This window comes from Hyalella azteca, unplaced genomic scaffold (assembly GCF_000764305.2).
Source record: "Hyalella azteca isolate HAZT.00-mixed unplaced genomic scaffold, Hazt_2.0.2 contig502, whole genome shotgun sequence".
In the NCBI taxonomy this organism is placed as follows: Eukaryota; Metazoa; Arthropoda; class Malacostraca; order Amphipoda; family Hyalellidae; genus Hyalella; species Hyalella azteca.
This window is the reverse complement of record NW_025930849.1, coordinates 15,972-40,410: the sequence shown is the minus strand read 5'-3', so window position 1 is coordinate 40,410 and position 24,439 is coordinate 15,972. Positions and strand designations below refer to the sequence as shown.

The 24,439-nt window shown below is 39.2% G+C and overlaps 1 protein-coding gene across 2 annotated transcripts in view; it reads left to right on the top strand.

The window, feature by feature from the left end:
- LOC108678705 (putative fatty acyl-CoA reductase CG5065) overlaps positions 1-22,486 on the top strand; it is a 29,732-nt gene extending 7,246 nt beyond the window's left edge. For both annotated transcript variants that reach the window (XM_018167164.2, XM_018167165.2), the window contains exons 2-8: positions 313-522; positions 17,490-17,654; positions 18,030-18,113; positions 18,348-18,606; positions 19,528-19,726; positions 20,102-20,344; positions 20,545-22,486. In XM_018167164.2, the coding sequence (XP_018022653.1) occupies positions 313-522; positions 17,490-17,654; positions 18,030-18,113; positions 18,348-18,606; positions 19,528-19,726; positions 20,102-20,344; positions 20,545-21,016 (1,632 nt within the window). In that variant the 3' untranslated portion in view covers positions 21,017-22,486. The remainder of the gene's footprint in view (positions 1-312; positions 523-17,489; positions 17,655-18,029; positions 18,114-18,347; positions 18,607-19,527; positions 19,727-20,101; positions 20,345-20,544) is intronic.
- Positions 22,487-24,439: the final 1,953 nt, after the last annotated feature.

Genomic DNA, 24,439 nt, shown 5'->3' with positions numbered 1-24,439 from the left:
TTAACCTGAAAGCCACTTCGTACCGGAGGAGGAGCACCTCAAGATCCTACTCCTCCTACATGGCGCTGGCCGAGACGTTCAGTTCACGAATACAAGTGCTTGATGCCGGTTGCTCAGTGACGGTCTTGCAACAGTTTCGACTCGTGACTATGGTTGCTTCAGCGAACAAACTTCTTTTATTGATTCCCTGATAGGCTTGGTCTAGAACACGACCGATTTAACACTTTTTAGAATTCAGTGCATTATTGTCATTTGAGAACAAATTTCGGATTGACGTAAAACTATAATTTGTTTGTCTGGATATCTCATCAGGTTCCGACAATGGAGTCCATTGACAACAGCGAGATATCGGAATGGTATCGGGACAAGACAGTGTTCCTAACCGGGGGCACGGGTTTCATGGGCAAAGTGCTAGTGGAAAAACTACTAAGATCTTGTCCCGTCAAGAAGATATTTCTTCTCATGAGACCCAAGGCAAATAACGACATCAACCAACGTATCGACGACATGCTCAACTATAAGGTAAGTCTTGTATTAAACCTATATTTATCTACCAATTCCAATTGCGTTTGTTTCATGTTTGTTGCTTACCAATTGCGTTTGTATCATCCGCGATTTTCATTGGCCTCTATATTTCGTCATCTTGTATTTCTATCGCAACGAAACGATTTATAGTTATTTACTGTGGATTAATCGATCGTAATCTAATGCTAGAGGTTATATTTGTGTCTTTTCATACCTAATCTCTCTTGTGGTTTAGGAAAGAATTTGAGTGACAAAAATGTTATCTCGCTGCAATATTTTCTAGGTCTATTTGCGCGCATAATAAACGCCACTTCATTCTCTCCAGCTTGACATCGATCGGCGTCACTTTATTTGTTTTGATTTCCACTTCTGAAACTTGGTATATATACAAATTACATTTTTTTTCTTGCCAATAATATGAAAAAAAAATATTATTTATCCACTATAACCTATGTTTTTGGTGCCGTTGAAACCTTCTTAACGAATGATTCTAATAATAAGTTAAGTATCGTTGAAAACGATAGGTATCATTAATACATGAAAGTATCGTAGAAGAGCAGCCAAAATTTCATAGATTTTCGTTTCTGAAGAAACCTGTAAACCTCCTTGATTTACTCATATTTGAATGTAGCAAAATGTGTAATGGACTCACTCAGTCGTGAGTGCGTTGAAGTCGCAAGTTCTTCGGCAGTAATGGAGTTTTAAATCGTAAGCTCTGTTTTCTGATGGGACCTTGAGCTGGTAAAGGTTTTTGTATTCTAGTGGTTGTGAAGGTTTGTTCCTCGGCCGCAACATAATTTACTCAGCCCAGCGAAAGCGTGCGTGTTGCTACCTGGAGCTCTTAATTAACTTGCGCTTTTCAGCCCAAAACTTTTTCCATTGTCTTAAGTCATAAAAAGCTATGAGCTCATAGTATTTCTTTGTGTTGTTTTCAGTTTTCGGACCGAAAAGACAATAAATGAGAAGTGAGATTTTTTTAATGAAATTTTCATCTGTATCTGGTTCTACTTTTTTAATTTTAAAATTACTCGGGTATGCATTAAATGGAGTCGAATTGCTAATGTATAATAATTCAAACAATATTATATCATGCAACAAAACATTGTAGGCCTCTCACATACTTAATGCTGTGTGTCTTAACGAAAATACTCGAGCGTTTTCCATCTACGAGCTAAAAATCGGCCCTTATTCGTCGATGATTTTCTCCAGAGTGGATTAAATTTTTCTCCTAAATAGATAGCACATGTAAACGTGCAACGTCTCATTGCGACTTAGAAATTTAATGTAACTCGGTTATTTGTGCATGACATTTCTATGAGAAAATCCATAAACAATTTTGGTGTTCAGTGATATTTTTTTGAGCATCAGAGGTCGTTTATAAATATATCAGTAAAAATTCTCTCGGGCTGGAGTACTTCACGTGTGTTGAAACATCGCCAGTACATAAGCGTTATCACTTGCATTCATACGTCGTCGAATGGCAATCGTCTAGCCTATTGTATTGTTCAATGAGTACATACATCACTCGATGTTCGAGTAAGCCAATGAGCGGATCACCGCGACTGAAGATCTCATCTCTCTCCGCTCAATTAAATTCACCGCTTGACCGGTCCCTCGAATTTTGTAACACATTCATTTCCCAATTCCGCCATCCAACGATCACTCTCATCTTCTTCTGACTTGACAATATTCAAGCATAGTTCATTAATTGTTATATCAACATTATACTTACCGCAAAATTGTTAGCATCAATTAGTATAGAAATTACTACACTATCAACCGTCTTACCGTCGTCGGTAATTGGCAAGTCTGTTAGATCGTGAGCGGCCGCTTAGCGATGGACTGCTGGCAACGATGCGTGGACCGTGCGACGCTTCCTTGTCCACATGGCAGCTCGTGACAGTCCATTCAACCAGAGCGCTTACTGCTCGTTGCTCTATTGTTGAAGATAATTCGATACTTAAAATATGGGTAGTATTCTTGTGAGAGCCTTTGTACGGCATTTGTTTGGAGATGCATTTAGTTGTGAAACTGATTTACATCAGAGAAGAGAGATCAAAAAAAGTTATATAAAGCAACGTCAATATAATCGAATTAACTTGGGAGTTTTCAATGTTTTTAAGGTCATCTGATGGTACTACTATTTACTAGTTTATATATTCGTTTTCTTTGATGGCAGTCTCTTTAAACACGATCCTGATATTTGTATTACAGTTAAATCAATTTTTGTTTTTTACGACGGTGATGGTTTTTAGGCTAGCATGGAATGAAATAAATTACAATCGTAGTGCCTCAAAGCTGCCTAACCATCGTTGTATTGGGCTTAATTGATTAGACACGATTGAGTTTGCTAATAAACACTAATAAATTGCTGTGGTCCAATCTTAATTTCAAACATTTCTAGCCACCAAATTTCGAATTTGACCAATGCTGTGCTTGTAAAATGAAAGGTTTTGCCCAAGAATATAAGATCTGATGATAACAGGGCATTTAATAACTAATAACCGAGGAAGTTGTCTAAGCCGTGCAAGTTTGCTGCAAGTGTGCGCGCTAGGCCAGGAGCTAGTGAAAGGCTTGACCTTCTGCTCGCGGCCTCGCGATGGCTCGGCTGCACTCCAAGCTTGTTCAGTGGACGCCAGCCTTAAACCTTCGTTATTGCTACATTGAGCTCAAAATTATATTACTGCGTTACTTTTTTGTTTGACTGTCATGCACTGAATAATGGCTGGAAATAGAGTTTGACCGATGCACCAGAAGATTGTGGGGTATTATTTTGATTGAATAGAGGAGTTCATGAGTGCAAATTTGTAATAACTCTCGTGTAAATTGAAGCGTTATTCATATCTGATGTAAATCTCTAATGGAGGTAATGTTTGATTGACTTATACTTAAGCCTCTTGAGGAACAAGTGAATCGCAACGATGAAACGGATTTGTAAGCCGTTTTCTTTTATTTGAAATAGTCTTATGCCTGACGTATGGTGTATTTCGAAGCATATGCACGGAAAAATAAATTTCATACTAGTTTTAATACCGACACATTATTTTCAGCTTACTTATTGAGATATAATTAAATTCGTGATATCAATGAAGTATTTTCGAATATAAATGCATTCTAATGTGTTGAACTTTCTGCTTTAGTGTACAAAGTAAACTAGATTAACCACGCTAGCAACAATTTTTGCTCAAGGATGGCAGCAGTTCCTTGTTACGTTACATGTTACTCATTCCATGCTGACATTGTACGCGTTTCTTACAATGCACTATGGATAAATATTCTTGATGTAATTACGCTATTGCAAACCGGTACTGATATACGGCATTGTCCTTCATATTGAACATCCTCATCGAAGCTGTAAGCGAAGGACAGCAACGCCTGATAATTGATCATATTGCGTACATATATTGTAATATTAATGCCTTTAACACTGAATTTGAGACAGACTTTTTTTGCTCGATTTAGAAACGGATGCTCTTAATTTTATTATTTCATTGATTAGGCCATAAATCGCTTTATATCAAAAATTTTCAATCCGGCTGATCGCACTACGCATGAATAAAATTATATCGTCGAAATACGAAAGGTAGACAGACATTTATCTTCCTAATTTTGCAATTAATTTATGCTTGTCGGCTTAACAACGAGTAATACTTCAGCTTCGCTGCAATTAGAGGTCGTCAAGAATGCGTTTTGGTCCCGCCAAGAAACGCGGGTTGCGTAAAGTTTGCAGTCAAAGAAAGGCAAGTCAATTCGGGTTGAATCTATTCTGATTTGCAGAGTCATGTATCCTGCCGCATCTTTTCATGTTAATAGCTAATATGATACTCATCATCAAGAGTATCGTAGCCAAACTTCTGAGCGCTTTGAGAGAATCTAACCAATTGAATTGGCGGTTACATCTATAAGGTCTGAAGCGCTAGTAATCATAGGGTCACTAAACTAACTAACTATAAGGCGACCTCAACGCTGCATTGGTGGTGATCCATACAAGCTGTCGCAATCTTTGCTCCTTAAGAACGATTGGATAACAGGACCACAGCACGATATGGAAGCCAGTGCGTCATCCAACTATGTCACAATGTCGTGTACCGTCTGTAGAACGTTAAGCCTTGACCGGATTTAGCTCTAGCATGTAGAATGCTTGGTCAGAGATTGTCATTGAATTGTCTGCCCTTGAGAGCCACGTGACCATAGATTCACACGACTTTCCAATGCATGATGCTGTTATTGCGCTTGGTGTGATTTACACACGCGACGTCTTCCGTAATGCATAAACTTGTCCTACTTTTCTTGTCCCGAGTGGGGCTAATATCTCTACCGCTTGTTCTTTAGATGACTCGTGTTTTGTTTAAATTTGATTCTCGACGGAGCTCAGCTTGTAGATATTTCAGTGGGTTTCCTTCCGCATTGAGATATACAGCAGTTTCTACGTAGGGGACTCATCTCTACCTGATTTTATTCGGTATTTTACTTACTCTACAATGACTAGAAGACACGTTCGGAAGCAAGTAGAAACCTCATGCAGACTTGATTAAGTAAAAACCTCAAACAAGTAAAAACCTATGTGGGTGCTGCTAAAGACTGTAATTGAAGGTAAATCACTTCACCAACAGCGTTATTATCATACGCTTTAACCAAGGCATCCACTTTACATTGATTCATTCAGTTATAGAATTGCGTCATCGTTTTACCTCGTATGTGATTGACTGGACTGCTCTTCGAGTTTAGTCTAGTTTTTTTTCATTTCAATAAGTTTAAAGTTATTTGGACAAAAATGAATGGTGAGAATTTCATTTATAGGATAAAATTGAAAGAGATTTTGAGAAAATGCTGTAGTTGAATCATTTTTTTTCTGTAACCGTACGTGTTTACCAATTTAGCCTTCATTGTAATTAGTTCGACATGATCTAGTCCGACATGATCTAAATTGATAGCCATGAACTGTAAACAAATAGAGCAATAACTGTTAGATTGCCATTTTCGAGTCCTTTCTCCTAACAGTGAAATGCATAGGCAATGCCGCTTCTAATATTTTGCACAAAATATATACAAGTTTTAATTCAATTTTTGTGAGACCAATTGATGAGCTGTAAAATGACCATGAAAGGGTCATGTCAGGTCTAGGTTAGGTCAAGTGTTTTCTGTGAATGGCTGAACCTTGGCGTACTGCACTACGTATATTTGCTCAACATATGAATAGTGCATGCGAATAATTCATAATACATTACATATATGCTTACTATTGCTTAGCAGCTCTCTCGCGCTGAGCTGTTCATTTGAGTTCAAACATTATCAAAGTTGATGAATCATGCTACGGCATATTATGTGAAGATTTGATTAGATATTTCGTTTTAAAAATAACAGATTACCAAGGTAGTAAAAAAATAATGAACCTATTTTCCTTTTAGGGTACTCTTATTAGAGCGAATGCTTTGTGCTTGGTTGCATTCTGTTTCGCGCTATTCCAAAATTCTGCAATAAGTGTACAATATAATTTGCAACTCCCCACTAAGTTCGAGAAAAGTTACTTGAAGACTGTCTGTTTTATTTTAAAATGTTTTTTTAAAAGATTGTTCTTTGAAATTGGTCTTGGAATGTTCAACATTTTCTAAACTGTCACCGTTTTCAGGGAATTTACGATTCACGTTTTAACAGTGAAGTCCAAGAACATTCATTGATGTAGTTAAAGGTTGCCTCGATTATGCTTCCTTCACTTTTTTCGTACAAATGCGTCTAAAAGAAAATGGATTGGTATCAAATTTTGGCCTTAGGGTATAATATTCTTGTTTTACATTTTCTATTTTACTGTAGAATTTTGAAATTCCTTGTTCATATGCGATTTAGCTGTCAAGTGATCTTAGAGGAGACACTTTATTGCCAGGACTACAAAATATATTATACATTTTGTGCTAAATTAGGTAAAAGCTCTTATTCATATTTTGAGCAACGTCATCTTCATAAAACCTGCTTAAAATTTGTAGCAACAAACGTGAATATGTGGAAGAATATAAATACAAGTGGATTATAAGCGTTTTCATTGTAGAGTTGGCAACATGGCTGGCCAAAGACTGGCCACTTTCACTGCTTTCTCGAGTCAATGCCCTCCCTCCGACGCATACCCAAGCCTTGCTGCTCCAATGCACGGCTAGCTGCACGGCTAGCGAACCTGCAACTAAATTCAACACTACGTACCATCGCAATTTTAAGTTTGAAAACAATCTAAACTGTAATTAGGAACGCAACTTTTATAATTGGTAGTACGCGTAAGCAGTTCACTTATTTGAACAGTTGTGATACCATAGTTTGAACGTCATCGCCGTGTTAGTAGTAGATTCCTGTTGTTTATAACATCCAAAATCAAGTTGAATTTTAGTTACTTATGCATTTTCCTTCGATGTTATGAAATATTAATTTGGATGGTTTCGCAGTATTTTACCATATCTCCTCAATTTCATTGCGCATCATTATATTGATTTTTTAGTAGTAATATTAATTATTTCATGTATTAGTAATGATATGTGTCATCCAAAACGTTTATCCGGATAAATTTTGCAATACACGTACCTATGCAAGGATGATTATCGTTTGAAATGAAGTTGCGAGCTCACCATATGTCGTCTTGCGTTCTAGCGAAGAGCATTACGCTTGAAATTTCACTTTCATTCTTAGCGTCCATTCATAGCGTCACTGTGCCTGTGTGGCTAGATTTTTTATTGCTCAATGCAATATCCTCTATATTTTTTAGGCTTTTCCTGTGAAATCGAGAGTGATCCCACTGCCGTGCGACCTACTTCATACCGAACTTTCACTGTGCTGCTGCTCTCAAGTTTCTGAGACCGCGGCAGCTGCTATCATCCTATAGCGAAGACTGAACGCGAGTCGTTGATAGTGTTGAACCATGACCGGATATCGCGCTGGTCATCATAGGTAACTAGTAGTCGTACCATGACAGTGTGCGAGTCGTTGATAGTGAGGCACTTGGACCGGACACTGTTCTGGTCATCATTGGTAACGGGCTTACGTTGTCCTATTACAGGATCTATTCACTTATATTGAGGCACCATGACCAAGAATAGTGCTGGTCATCATTGGTAACGGGCTTACGTTGTACTATGATAGGATCTATTCGTTGATAGCGAGGCACAATGACCGCGGGTATCGCGCTCATCATTAGTAAAGAGCAGACGCCGTATCATCAGATGCAACGAACGATGTATTGTGATCTATCATTAATTTATTGCACATGCCCACATCGTTCAGAAAGTAAATATTCACAAATAAATTTGAGGGTTATGGGACGTTATGCATATGTTATGCTACATATTATCTTTTAATTAAGGAAATTAATGGTCAGTCGATGTCAGAATATAATGACTGTCAACTCAACATGTAATTATCGATATTTTCATATTGTAGAACCATCTTTTAATATAAATTCTATTGTATTTTTATTCTTGAGAAGGAAATTTTGAGGCCCCATCTTTTTTTGTCAACACCGGAACTACACTGTAATAATGTCTGCGTTTACTCCAGAGAAAAATATTCTAAGCCATATTCAGCTCAAATACAAACTTGATACGTTCAAGACGAAAACTTTCTACATACACACATACTTCTAATCACCGACATGTGGAACAGCCTCCCCGATGACATCTTTGGCGCTCCAAGTATGAACGCGTTCAAGAACAGACTAGATAAAGCTATGGAAAAATATACGCTCAGATTTGAAATGCCTAGCATCATATCGAACCCGTTGGAAGGCGAGTAGCTATTTCAAACTTTCGTCAGTCATGAAAAGATCCGGTCAAATGACACGATTTCAGATTTTCTGTGAACAGGGCACGAAAGAATCGACGACAGGCCACATCAGGCCTACAATTCAGCGCCGAGATCACTATGTTATGTTATGTTATACATAATTCCTTCTAACCAGTAGCCTGCAACGTAAAAATCTGATATCTGTCACTGATGGATATCGGTGATGGATAACAGTTCAGGTAGCCTGATGTTGGAGCGGAGTAAGAATAACCTCAGGAAATCTAGTATGTTTTTAACATATCCTTGGGAGCCCTATTTGTCAGTCTCCACGCACACCATGATATTAATTGATTTTCCATGGCCCTGAGTTTATATTAAGGCGTGACTCGTCTTGCAAGGGAGCGGCGTCAGACATTTTACTCGGTGGATATTGACTGCCGATATGAAAAATAATGCGGACACCCTTTCCTCATTTGGATCTATTAACGAACTAGTAGAAATCTAACCAATCAGGAGTTGTTGGAGAGAACCGTCAACACGCATCTTATATTGAATTTGTTACATTATATGTCGAGCGGCGCATGGTGTAACCAGTGCGCTCCATCACGTGACTTTAGCGGAAGCCTTTGCCATGAGTTGCTTAACTAACGAATTGTGCTGCGATGTTCACCTCGATTGTTCTTCTTAGAAGGGTCCGTGTCCTACAGCGTAAAGGTGACAGAGCGTGTGAAAAGCACATGGGCTGCCTGCGGTTGCAGCATTCGGGTAAATGAGTAACGGGAACGACGAGCAGGTTACCTCTTTTCTTAAGCTTACGACACCAGAAGACGCAGTTTAGTGGGGAAGTTACTCCGAGCGTTCGAACTGCCTAGTAGTTAATGCAAATTTGTTACTCTATATATGGTTGACGAGTGACGTCATCGTGCAAAGACGAACATTCCTGAAAAATTTTTATTTCATGAATATCGTCAATGTCATGTGTTATATTGTTCTCAAGGCAAATGGATGCGCCATTTCTTACGAGAAAGCTTACAGCGCGCTAATTCTTTGTAAAACTGTATTACTTAAGCTCGTTACTTTATAGCCGTTGCCGAGTCCGCTCAGCGATCGAAAAAAAAACAACTTTTGTCGAAGACAAATTTTAAATAACAGTGATCATAAAGTGTTGCGTCGGCGGCCCACATTCTGCTGCTCTTGGCCCTAGTCCAGGTCAAGGGTTTGGTAGGCGCAACGACGCTCATACGCGCAGTTGGACAGCTTTGCGCTTCATCCTTTCCCTTTCAGAGCGCATGCACTAGACTCTCTTGCGCTACATTCATCTTTTGTTTACGCCTTAGCGGTTGAATTTTTTCTTCTGTTTCTTTTATCTAATTTTTATTTGTTACCGCTTGAATGTAGCAGGAACGATCGATACCTGTTGTCATTGAATCATGTCCAGATTTTATAGAAAGGAGTGTTTATATAGTACACAATCGTCCACTTGGAGCTGTTAATGCTTTTTTTATGTGGGAAGTTGATGAGGCGGAACAGTCGATTTATTTTCCACGACTCTTTAGTTTACCGTGACTACCGTACGGAGATCGATTCGTATTACCTCGCTTGTGATCATCGTTGCAACCATTAGTAGCCATGACGAAGCTACGCAATGATGATCCATTTTCAAGAATTATTCCATCATTATCGTAGTGAAATTATTCTATGGTTCAATGAACTATAGAACCATTTAAAGTTCTATGGTTAAACTGAATGAAAAGTTTCCCAGGAATCGAGAAATTACCAATCGACATGAATGTAGGCACGGATGCACTGAATTTCTAAAATGTTACTCGTGGTAATGATATATTCTTCTCTTTCCAATTCCTCTTGTGTTGGGGCAACTGACCCATTCAAAAATAAATCGTATAATAATTTGTATTCAATTTTTTTTTCGAGCGCTGGATTGTTTGCAGTAATTATTTTTAATGAATTGATTTAATTTTCAAAACCAGCGCATTTATTTCAATTATTATATATATAGTTGGTCCCTAGAGTAAAAGGAATATATTGTTGTTGCAAGAAGTCGTTTGGTTAGTTTTTGCTTCCATCGAACTGCCCGAGGCTCAAAAGTCCGCAGCAAATCGAACTTCTCGTTGCTGGCCGCTGCACGATCTCTGCTTTTTTTTCTCTAATGGAAATTGGCTTATGTGCTCGGTGTCGAAATTTGATTTCGTTTGCACAAATCTAGAAATGCTAAAATTTTCTGATTCACATGATGCAGATATCTTCATGGCTATTTCACTGATTTTGTTACTTTTATATTTAAATGCCTACTTATTGATTTTCTTCATTTTCATTTCCTCCACGTGGCGTAATTTTTGAATTGGAAAACTAATCAAAATAGTTTTGCTTGGCGTGTAAATATTTTTTTTTCAGTTACCATATGACGGTTTGTGCGAGCTCTAGATGCTATAAGACCTGTTTTCTAACGTAATTGCCTGCCTGCATGAGCTTGCTAAATTTTGCCATCACTTTCAACAGCAGCAGGAGCATAGGCGCCGAGTGCAGTCTCGGACGAAATAGGTCGGCAACTTCTTATAGTATTCTTAGATTTGTATCACTAATTGCACGGTTTCCTAGGTTTTAAATATAATTTTCTAACTCGAATTTTTGGGATTTTGTTAGTTTTTCTCCATTACTTAAGGAAGGAGCTATGTCGTTTTTCGTGTTACATAGTTGCGAAGTATTTTCTACTGGAAATGGCTAATCATTGTAAAATCTCCGCCCTAATACCATCACAACAAATTTTCAATAGATTAGCCGTTTTTCTATTTCGAATTTTTATTTTATTTTGCTTATCGATAATCGATACCTTATTTTCGTATTTATTTCTGTTGACAAATTACGAATCTGCACTACCGATCATGAACTATGTCGACATTCCCACTGAGCTCTTCAGCAGAACCCCTGCTCATGTGTTAGCTGCCTGAAGTCCCGGATGCGCAGTGCACAGGAGAAAGGCGTTCTACCCCCTTGCTGCTTCTTGTGGCATCTGACTCCCTTCTCCATCGCGCGACCTTCTCATTTATGACAGAAATTTCTCTTCCTTCTTCTTTGAGAATGCTCCAAATTTATGGATGCATAAGCAAATGCTCAATGTAATCTAATAGTTATTTTCAGTTCTATTTATATTTACAATCGATATAATTATGAAGTATTGTTTTTGATTCTACTTCTTATGTCCTGTATTGCTTAAGCTGTGGATGAAATCGTTCTTTGACGATCGCCCACTCTTCACTCTTCAGTGATCCAAGGAAGAACCATTAGATAATCTAAAGCTGAGGAGTAATGGTTTATTTTATGTTTTATATCTCAAAACCTTGCATTAATCTTCGCTTCCCTCAATCTTTTGCATCCTCCCAATTATATTTAATTAGGTTTCCTGGAAGGAATACTTGTCTAACTCCGGATCTAAATTGTGTTCGCTCGTCCTTACCACTACAATAAGTAATTGTAGCTAGATAACACCACTTTGCATGCAATACAGCGCGCTCATTAGTAATGAAGGTCCATATTAACAAACAGTACCGACGAATGGCAAATACATAATGATATTACAGTCAACCGTATTGTCATCAATTCAGGTTCAAGAATCTTCTACATATTTATTTATACGGAGTCTTTTGAAACGAGGAAACATTCGTCTCTCCCATGATGCTTCTCACTTGAAAAACATGACTGTATCACATGAACATAGTACAACTGGTTTTCAAGTGCTAATTATTTTACCCAGTACTACTAATGCGTGAATTTTATTACAATTATGAATTAGTGTACTTCAAAAAATTTTCAATCACTTGTATGTTTGAAGGCAGAGCAACTGAACCTTTACTACACCTGTGTTCCCGAGAGTGTGTACGATATCAGTGTGGACTACTTCTATATTAAGTACAAGACAGTCCACTTGATCAATGTAGTAGAAAGCGATGCAAATATAGAAGTATAAAAAATAGAATCATTGGGATTGAAATAGACAAGCAATGAAACTATTATTACACATTTTTGCTTCTGCATACATTGTATTAGATATCGTTTTAAAGCAGCATAGAGAAGATAAGAGTAATTGAATTCACTATGATTAATGATTGAATATCATTCTAGTTGGTTCTAGTTGGTTCACGTTCACCCAGGTTCATCTAGCAAAACCATAATCAAATAATGATAACGTGCATATTTTTCTTTCTTGCCTTCGATGTGATGCATGATCTGCAACGCCCTAAACTCTATTTTAATTAAGTTAGGTTTCGATCTTTCGCATATTCTCTACCACCGTAAACTCTAGCATCATTATGTTGACTTTTTATCTTTCGCATGTTCGCTACCACCGTGAAATCCAGCACCTTCAAGTTCTTTGACCTAGCGAGTCTCGTTTACTCGGACCAGTGGTTACGGTAAATTAAGCCTTGCCCAGCATGTCGCGCGATCAAAGCTCGGCCATCTGTAATTGCGACATCAACTTATGCGACTCATCTTATGATAATGTGGGTCTAAAATATGGAGAAGTCTTTCTGAAGGCTGGCATGAGCTCACCCAGTAAAATTAACTTTTGCTCACTCTTTGGAGGAAAAAAAATGCTCCGATAATATTTTTAGATTCTTTGAACATTCGTTTTGTTTTTGTCTGGTACTGGACAGTTATTTTGCACTTATTTGATGAAACTATTCTAATGCTCGTCATTATTAAACGCTGGGAATTAGTAGAGGCAAGGCTCGAGCTGCAGCTATGCCTTTACCGCCTCATCTAATCCGGACCCGCTTGCCTCATTGTCAGAGCACTATTATCTGAATATTTAAACTTTCACATAATAAACCTAGTACTTGGCTCAAACCATTGGAATTGATAAGTTTTACTGTTATAGCCTCTTGAAAACAGCCTTCCATGAGGGTCCCTGTAAAAAGTTATCGCATCCTACGTACCACAGAGTCTTGCCACAAGGGTTATGTATGGAAATTACCTATTGCAGGTAGGCACAACGCAAGCCGAACTTACGCAAGATGAGACAGTAGTGCGCATGTCACTTGTTTGTCCTTGTATGAGCCTCTCCCCAACAAACCTTTCTTCGGTCGTATGCCCCACATACGGTGTCACTCCTCACAAACGTCCTTGTATGTACAGTTGAAATTGACATGCCATTCTTCGTCAATGCTGTCGGTCGCTTGAAGTTCCCGCATAGATAATGTATGTGCAATATGCGTTTCATAATCCCATGATTCAGCGACATAGATGACAAGTTTGTCGTAATATACCCTTGATAAATGTCCTTTAGCTTCTAACACATCATTGTTGACAAGTTTTTTTCATTCACGTTTTCTTTTTCTGTAAATTCTACGTTTACCTTGAAGAGTGCCCAATAGATTCCAAGACGCTTTCACCAGGATCCTTGAATTCGTCGGATTCATTATACTCTCACACGAACTCTTCATTATCCGGTGCATGCTCATGGAATAGAAAAAAACGTTATGAACTTATTTTCAAAAATGTATCACCGCAAGCTATAAAGAATATTGGTATCAATTCCTGCATTGGGAGATCAAACTTCCGCTGTAACTGTAAAATGAAGCCAACGTTTATTTCATCAAAAAAAGCGCGGTTTCCCGTCGAGCAAATAAACATTGAAGTTTGCCACTGCTCGATCCCTTGAAATTAAAAAATTGTAATCCTTTCCTCCGATGACCACTGCAGGCACTCATGATTGGCAGGATGATAAACCGGTTTTGGCGAGGTTCGGATGCGACTTACGTCGCATACAGAGTGTATCCTATGACATGAGTACGTGTCACTGAACATATAGCATGACCCTGCCATTTGTAAGCTAGCATCATGAGAGAATTGAGAGGTTTCATTCAGAGCCAGTCATGGATTTGCATACGATCTGGTTTTATAATAATTTTTATCTCTATCAGTCACTGTGTGAGAGTTATTCAAACGTTCACTCTTTCGGTCTATATTAAGATTGATTATTATAGACCATGGAGATTGTCATGCATGATTTAAAATTTTTGAATTTGAACTGTCTAATATTTTGTATGCCTAATTATTGCGTTATTTACTGTCAGGTTGGCGGTTTGCGTAATCATATTAGCATTCACCTGCGCCTGTGGACGAATGTCGATAACTACTGAGAGGAATAAGTAAAGTCGATATATTGTTTACACGCAACCCTCAAGTAGCTTAAGAATTATGAAAGTATTAATCACAGTTTCGATACTGTGTTTAAGAACCACATCAATACAGTAGGAAGGGTACAATCGTCAAGCTTACGCACTCCCTCAATAGTGAATATTATTACTGTCGCTACATTGTTACTACTCTGATGATGGTCTTTTTTTTGAACGCTCAGTTTATTGCAGGCTTTTCTCAGAACGCTCTGGCAAGGTGCTTTCGATCGTCTCGGGATGAAGTTCCGTTCTCATGACACCTTAGCTGTCAAACCAGCGTCTGAGACATTACAGTGGCTCAGTGAAGTCAGTGCAAAAGAATAATATTGAGGCGAACAGAATATTCAAATTTAAATATTTATAAGTCTTGGTAAATATTTGAGGAAAATAGCAGCCTCAACGTGTCTGCTATCCATACTCGGGCCACGATGCACGGACATTATTGGCATCAACAAGCAACATCTGGCTGTACTTCTGAGTCTTGATGTAATTAGTTTTTAAGTTAACTGATAAAATTAACGAATTGTCATTGTCCGCGGTAAAATAGACTACTACCACTTACGGCAGCAGTAAAAATCACCCTTTATGAGCGTTTTCTTCGTCAGGACCAAAGCTTTCCGTCCTGCAGATGATGCGGATAAATATTTGCGGCTATTTTACTTACACAGTATCACTACTGAATGCACTTAGGTAATAAGGTGCTGAAATACTGTAATGATATGCAAGCATATTGCAGAAAACGACAACATACGTACAAAGCAACAAGCAGCTTACCTAAAGCGTGGAGGGGAATCTCTTTCTCCGAGATTCGCAATACCTCCCAGCACGCATGGCTGGTGATCGGATTAACTGACGGAAGAAGCCTGCTGGCAAGTATCAAATCGTGAATTGCTTGGAAGAAAGTTGCGAGCTGCATCAGCTGTTGCATAATTTGAAAGGAGATGACCGCTTATGTATAAAAAATACTTGAAACGAAAAGGAGCTTTCGGTTCTTGACGTTGATGTTTCGTATAAGGCGTAGATAACAGGCTAATTTTATGTGTAGCATCTGTTCATTCGCGTTGATCGGGACTCGTATAGAAGTTTCTCTCGGCGAGCAAATGAATTCATAAACGCAGCTACCATGACCTGAAAGCTTCCCAATGAACACGGCGTTGCTTATAACAGCAGTTCTTCTCCTTGAATTAATGTAACGATTATTGTCTCCAAATTCATATATAATAAAAGTTACTCATTATGATATTTGCAATCTTATATTGATGTTCTAACGTGAAAATAGGGTGCATATGAATATGAATTCATTTTTAATTGGTCATACTGTCAGCGCACAAATCACACAACCACACTACTATTAAAATAATAATTTCATTTATGTTGTCGAGCAATGGCAGCAATGTCATGAGCAGTTCACTCCAGGAAATAAATCACGTGCCTAAACAGGCTATTGGAGATACTGCAGATGACTTTCTGGAGAAGAAGAGTTCCAGCATATATTTATCGCCAAAGTTAGTTCAGTCGTTGTCCCTCGTAACAGGCTTATTGAGTTTTTTTTTTGTACTCGGTACTATACTATATTTTTCAACTGCTCAGCATGAATAAAATATTTTCGTCTATGATAATGGTGGAAAAATTCATTTAAGATTAATAGGAGTTTCAAATGCATCGTCCATATAATTAGAATAACAGATTTTTTCAGAGTATATTATTTTTTTACAGATTTAAAATAAATCTGTTATTTTGGGGCGCTTTCGAGGCATCATGATTCTTCTACCTGTGTTCCATCAATCTCATGGATAGAGCAACAGGAATATAATTTGGTTGCCAACTGAAGCGCCTCCTGCGATTTGTTGCTTGGCAGTGAGAGGCACCTTTTGAATATATTGTGATTGATGTTATGAAGCACAAGTCCATGATTGTTGATTTTCAAGCGATTAGACCTGGAAATAATAGTTAGATTAAAAAGCCGCGTAAACATCCGTGGCAATCTCTCTCGCCGTCTGTGCGGTTTACCGCAGTGACTTGCATTTCGTTCTCAATTTGCCAGTCACTGCAAGAATGACTTTTGGCTGCTGCGTTAGGCTGCACTTTGGTTGGGCATTTGCTGGCAATACAGGAAGACCACTCTTCATACGGTGATGGAATAGGAAAAGAGTTTGAACCCGGAAGGCGCTGACCTATGTGAGACAAGACAAACTCTTGCCTGATATCTGACCCTGAAAAGATTTCCTCTATTGATTTATAGTTTGAACGCTTAGGAGGCTTCAAGAGTTTCATAGCTTTAGTATTTTTTAGCACGAGTCCAGTCTGCGCTTAGGTCCGAATGCAATGCAATATATCTGCAACTTCATCCAAAAATTTGATGGTATTACCACACAAAATCCTCAACAATTTGACGGCAAACTATTTTTTACTGTTGTAGAAACCCTGCAGAACACCCGTGCAAGATTCGGCTTGTTATGTAATCAGATCAGTAAGGCTTGTTGCGCACATAAATGAATACGGTAGACCTTCAAAATGAATTCTCACGACATGACGAACGAAGACAGAATTTAATGCGAACATAGTTAGATTTTTATGGCTTTCAACGGTCATTGCTCCTCGCGTCATCTTGTATGTTACAATTTTCTTCGGCTTTATTTACCTTGTGTGGAACTTGCGGTTTGGTGGGCACCAACTAAAGCCGCTTTAACGCCGATATCGAAATGTCTCGCTTGGACCTTTGTAATAGTATGATGTGTCCCTGGTTTTATACTTGTCTTGGTATCTGGTTGCTTAGGTATTTCTGTCTCCTTCTTAACTATATGGATTGGATGATTTCGAAATCTGAAATTGTTTAGAACAGAATCGAAGGACGATAGTAAAAAATACAGTTTATACAATATCTAATAGCTAGACAAAACCGCTTATCCGAAGAAAAATGACCCATAATGTAATCATTTAACTTTGATTATTCTTACGTCTTGCCATGCATTCAATCTTGTCTATATTAAAGTGAATGGTCTTTTCCGGCAGCTTTTCGACAAATTGAAGGCAAACAGACCGGAGTTCTTCCAGAAGCTTCACCCCGTGCGAGGAGACATCACTCACGAGGGTCTTGGGCTCTCGGAGGAAGATGAGAAGACCCTGGCTCAAGAGGTGGAGGTGATCTTCCACGTCGCTGCCACCATTAACTTTCAGGTAATTTTTCAACACGACGCCAAATCATTCATTAAAAACGACGGTGCAGTGACCGATTCATTGAGATTTGAAATACTGAAAATTTCCTAGTCACAAGAGACGTGCAAATTCAAGTTTATCGATATTTAAACTTTTTTATATACGCATTTCGGTTCACAAGTATGCATTATCTAAATTCTCATTTCAATGAGTTTCAAAAAAGTATACGGATTATTTCTTAGAGATTGAGCTAAACTTAAGCCTGTAGGCTGGACAAATTTCGCAGTTGATCTTCACCCTCCATTTATGATTTATTTAACCTCTACAAAATTAGGAACTGTCTCGAGATACTATACTCTTCTTCGAGAACCCTACGAGATTTCCTTCGTGTTGCAGGAGCCCATCCGAGTTGCTGTTAGTATGAACATGCTCGGCACGAAGCGTGTGGTCAACCTTGCAAAGAAAATGACTAAACTGAAAGTGAGTTTTATATGAATGTGAATCGAAAGTACACTTGGATGGTTCTAATGATTTACTCGATGGTAATTGTTGATTTAATTCACCTAATATTTGGAAGGTTCGGGACATCACTCGTAGTCTGACTCTACTTTTGTATTGTTGCATATATAAATTTTTCCTTCTATTCAAATCAATAGTCTGTCCTAATCATGTGTAACGTACTTCTCTTGGGATTGATAAAATAATTTGTTCCAGGCTTTGGTGCACGTCTCCACAGCATACTGCAACTGCCACCTCCAGGAAACGTACGAGGAGCTGTACCCCGCTCCCATCGAACCCGGCCGTCTTATCCAGCTCACTGAGTGGTTCGAAGACGATGTGTTGGAGAACATCACACCTCAGTTGGTGTCACCGCGGCCAAACACTTACACATTCACAAAAGCCCTCGCCGAGCACATACTTGTGAACGATGCCGAAGGAAGGATTCCGTTTTCAATTATTAGGCCTTCAATAGGTAACTGGGCTTCCAAACGACAGCCTGACGGGTCCACCTCTCGAGAAGACGCCTCTTGCTGATGCCACCTCTGCATCGGCGATGTCATTTACGACAGACTTTTTAGTACTTGCTTACAGTTGCCACATAGAACTGCACCGACTGTTTGACCAACGGAAATGCACTTCTATTTATTAAATTGAATTCGAGATAATTTTCATAAATAAAGAACGCCTTTTACTTGTAATGCTAGCAGGTACCATGACGATGGACAGACGGACTGGACTATCTCGAGAGTGGGCTTCCACCCTTCCCTGAGCCCTCGTCCGCATCTAACACCAGCTTGCCCGAACCCTATTGATCAATCAGAATATTTAACTGGCTTTATTAAAGTCTTTAAAAGTGTCCTAATCTAACACTTAGTTTAGGACACTTTAGGTCCTAAAGTGTCCTAATCTTAACACTGAGAAGTCCAATTATTTATTAAGCTCTTTTAGGTTATTCAATTTTTGCTGTACGAAATCATTTGCTTTGAAAATACATCAAATTCACTTTTCAGCAATGTTTCCGTAAATTAGAATGATTTATAGCAGATTGTTTGTTGAAGTTTTCAATTTACCTCATTTTCACGAAGCATTTTCTATTTAACTCTGTTTAATGATCGTTTCAATTCCTCCATGCATTCTCGGCTTCTCGATTATAAATTCATAAATAATTTGAACAATCTCCTACCGATCCCAGATCCCATATCCCAATATTTGATTCATGCGTTAACACTGTTGAGTTGAATATTATTAAATCGAATTTTTCTCAGAACATCATGTGCACATTTTACACATAACATATGCACACATAACATATGCACACATAACATATGCACACATTACATATGTACAAATAAAATATATACACATAATAACATATGTACACATGTTATGTCAGTGTGCGGAGCCTGGAGGGAGCCGGAGCCAGGCTGGGTGGACAACATGTACGCCTTCACTGGTCTGCTGGTGGGCATGGGCAAAGGTGTCCTCCGTACACTCTACATCAAACAAGGCATTAAACTCGACTTTGTTCCCGTCGACGTCCCCATCAACCTCATGATAGTAGCTGCCTACAACACCGCAACCAAGAAGTTTGCGTGAGTGAAATGAAAACAGAAAATTATAATTTGGTGCATGATTCATTTGAAACCCGTCGTTCTGGCGAATGAAATCGCTTATTTATTATTCAGTTTTGTAATAGATTAAACCATTGAAAGTGAAGCAAGGCATAGTAAGGTCCAGTGGTTATTAAACTCTTACATTTTTGCTGACAAAGTCATGAAGGGATAAATAGATCAAACTTCATCGATAGGCGATAAATAACAAATCAACTTTACCCTTAACACTCCGTGTTTGAGATTTTTCCATGCTGAATTTGAAATTTTATACTAGGAGCGGCGTCCATGTGTCTGAATTTTTCAAATGCCTGTGATTGATTCCACGAGCCCCGAAAAAAATTTTTTATTCTGCAGCACAAGTACGAACGTGCCGATCTACTGCTGCTCCACGGGCTACCAACAGCCCCTCACCATCGAGGGTCTCAACGATCTACTCAAGGACACAGTGAGGGTGATCCCTCAGGAACACCCGATCTGGTTCCCTGACGGCTCGGCCAAGACCAACAAAACCTTGCATACCATCCACCTGTACATCGCCAACGTTCTTCCTGCTTACATTGCCGACTTCTTCTACAAAATACTGGGCAAAAAACAAATGTAAGTGTTTCATTATTGCTTAGAATGTATATATTATGCGAAATATTGAATTTTCTTGTATACAATTCTTGAAATTAATGTCTTTGCGATCATAATGTGTTTTGATATGAAAATAACCAACATGAAAACTCACGCCGAATAATAGAACGGAATTAAACGCACAAACGAACTTGCGCGCATTTACTTCTCATTTGTTTCAGAGCCGTGAAGATGTGCTACCGAATGATGAAAGCTATCAACGCACTAGAGTACTTCATGCTCCGAGACTGGACATTTCACAACGAAAATGTGCAAGGCCTCTGGGCTTCACTGTCGCCCGCCGACCGACAAATGTTCCACTTCAACGTGGGAGACCTGGACTGGGCTCAGTACATCGACAGATACCAGAGAGGATGTAAAAAATTCATCCTCAAGGAGTCAACCTCTGATGAAGCTCTCGAGAGAGCACACAAGAACATGAACAAAATGTTGTGGTTGCATCGCATCCTGCAGTTTGCTCTCATGTACTGCGCATGGTATCTTGTGTCATCGGACATCTCTGTGACGTGTCTGTCGACGCTCTTTAACGAACTCATCAAATGGTTCACGTTGTACCCTCTCGAGAACATGGACGATCACAGCTCGATGTCTTCCCTGCCAGCACTACCCGAAGAAGGGTTTATAAACTCTTAGGGATCTAGTACGAATGAAATAGACGAACATGAAAGACATGACATTGTGTGAACATTAGATAAGGTCCCCGGTAGTTTTCCTTCGCGATTTCCATCATAACTTCATCTTCCCATGAACTACCTCACTATGGTAATCACTTTAATTGATGTACACACATAACTTTCTTCGGATCCATTGTCTGCATTCCCAGCGTTTTCACTAAGTAAAGTCGTTTCTCTTTAAATCTCGTCTCTTCGCGAGATGCCTCGAAGAGACGTCAGAGTCTCGTCCCTTCGTCCTTATCTTTGTTAGTTAATAATTTCATTCATCGCGGCAAAAAGGAGTTATTTTTTACAATAACTAAAGGAGTTATTTTTTACAATAACTTCACATAATTACCCGTAGCGGAATTGAGGAATGTTGAGCAGGATAGATTGTGTCTTGGATACCAGTTAGAATATTTGAGGGACAGGCAATAGTAATTTTAATATTCAGTTGGTACCCTGGTACTCAATGCTCCTGTCTTGAGTTATTGATTGAGCATGTAGCTTATTTAGCCTAGTTTTGTACCGTCAAATATAATTCTTCTGCTCGGCATCAGCCTGGGCAAATGATTCTTTGAATGAAGGCAACCCTTTGTTATTTATTCTAGCCGAGACCCTCATTCTTCAAAGGTCAACGATGCAGTCAAGCCGCATCGGGACAACTCCAGAGAAATGAGAACCTTTTTTGCCGATGCAGTAAGAAACAGCCTGTACATATTTTGTATATTTTTCATAGTTAGTGGTATCTTTTTTTTAGTTCAGTTAATACTATACCTATACCTGTGTGTTATGTAAAAACATTTGCGAAATGTCCCTAGATGCCAAATGTTCTTCCATCACCACCGCCCGCATTTTGAGATGATCAAAATCAACGCGTTTCGGTATTAGGTTAAATTGAAGATCATAAATATAGGTAGTTCAGATGCAATAGTTTTCTTGGAAATTAATTCAGTTGATCGAATACAACGCAAATTCAGTTGATCGAATACAACGCAAATTTCTGAATAGGACTCCTGGATAACGGACGTTAAGACGGTTGATTTGGGTGAGCAGTTGATACGACCTTGTGGGAATTTCCCGAGTATTGGCAGAAAATTACAAGACAATTCAGCGGGAGTTATTAGTCTTCATATTTAATCTGTTACATTTAGTTACATAGCTGAGGAAGACTGAACTTCGTGGCATAAGTTAGGCTTGTGCAATGTTGAGCTCGGCTGTGCCGGAGTGCGAATTTTTAGGAGTGGGTTTCTTCGTGATGGTAAACTCAAATTGGGTAGAAGTGCATACAGTCTTCTATCTTACCAATTTAGAATGCGTTTTTCGTTATCTTGATGGATAAGTGTAAACCTAGCGTTGATCGGGCTGCTCCAATTAGATTACGTGAGACGGCGATGTTAAGATTGCAGTGCGCGAGGTTTTGTTTGTTCAATCTGTTCCACGACCACCGGAATATTGGTAGTGATGTCTTAGTGACGTTCTAATCTGCCAAGAAACTCAATGGTCAGCTCGGAATAGGTAGCAAGCATTTCGAAGCGGAAGTTAGTAAATAAATTAGTGTTATTGGATAAGAATTCACGTTGCTGGTGCCCGTCGGAAGCAATAGAATTATTTTGATGAATATATTGTACGGGGAATCCTGTGCCTAGCATTCGACATCCGTTGAGGGTAGCCAAGATATTACTTCGAACAGGCTAAGGAACTGGTGTGTATTGTATCTGTAATGCCATTACATACTCTATATCTATTGATTATGCCAATGTTAAATGCTAGTTGAATAAATTACGGACCTTTTGTTTGTTTATGTTATCACTCCCATATACAGTGATTATAAAAATAATTTTTTGGACTGAAGAAACATGCGTACGTAAGACATGATTTATTTTTCGTCAACGGTACTAAACCATATTATTCCGACATAAGCGATAAGGTGCATATGGCGATCAATACAGTGACGCAATAGCAGGACCTGTGATGTATGGAATGCAAACAATGTCAACATTAAGGAGCAACTTAAAAGTCTTATCTAGATGTACTACCCACCTCAATGTCAAATGCAATCATGAGACGAATAAATTTTAAGTCTCGCTAAGTGGACGGAATCGAAAATTTTATGAGTGAACCTAACTACATGAAACCACGCACCTCAATGAACCGTTCAAAAAGACCATCCTGAGGCGTGTATAAGCGTTTTTCAACTAAAGATATGCGTGTTTCACTTCGCAACTAACGACGCGTTGAATAGGTTTTTGAATGATATGTTACAACAAGGCTTCTGCTCTCAAATTCAGACGACGGAGTAATGGATCATATAACACTGAGAAGAACGGCTAACACTGCCCTCGTCATGAGATTTATATTTAAATATACTGAAGCGCAACTAGGAAGCTTGATAAGGCGACACTTGAACTTGCTAATAGGGTAGAGCATATCAGATTTTCGCCTTATGCAAGACCTTCAAAAAAATATATCCATACAAATAGATAATAGAAAGGGATTAATAATCAACTAAAAAATGTCTAAGATTACACCATGTTTGTTATTCGCAAATGAATGAGGTACATAAGAAGTGCGATCAGGCACTGAATTGAGAGAACAAGCTGAGAGTTAGTATTTGATAAATTTTCACGTTACGATCGTGAGCTTATTTGTCAGAGACTCTTTGCAGAGACTAAAGAATGCAGGCATGGGGGCATGCTCTACAGCCAAGAGATCTTGTTTTGCGTCAGCGACGACGCGAGTGTGACCGTAAGTCCAGTGATATATAGCGTTATCACCAGGCATTCCGAACCTGTCTATCGCTATGCGGTTTGCGGCACGAGCGGCTGCAGGTATATTGAAAATCGGGAAGTTAAAGGCTGCCTGCGCAAGGTCAATGCGGACCAGGGCACAGCTGAACTCGTAGTCAAGTGCCCTTCCCACCATCACATTCTGTGTTTGGGGCACAAATGGCACGTTTCCCTCGCTGGCAGCTTTGGAGATCGGCCACGATCCCGTAGTGCGCTGCACAGCTGGTGTGAATGCTTCGTCAAGAATGACGGCACATAGGAAGATAGCTTCCGGGAAACTGTGTGTGTACTGAAAGATTCCTTCAACCTGCCTACGGCTAGAGAAACCTTGAATCTGGTTCCCCGCCATAAGGGCTGAGCTCTTGTAGCACACGCGAGTACCAGTCCAAGGGATACCCATGGAGGCTGGTATCTTAGACATCAGGTTAAGCAAGCACCCACCTCGCGTAAGGTGAGGTATTTCAGTACCCCACGCATCGAAGTGGGCGCGTTGGCCGTGTGGCTGTCGCGAGAATCGCCAGAGCACATGCTCTGACCTGCGAGGCAGTGGTACCTTAAAGATACCATCCACCACTCGCGCAGCTACTTCCAACATGACGTCTTTAGCAGCCTGA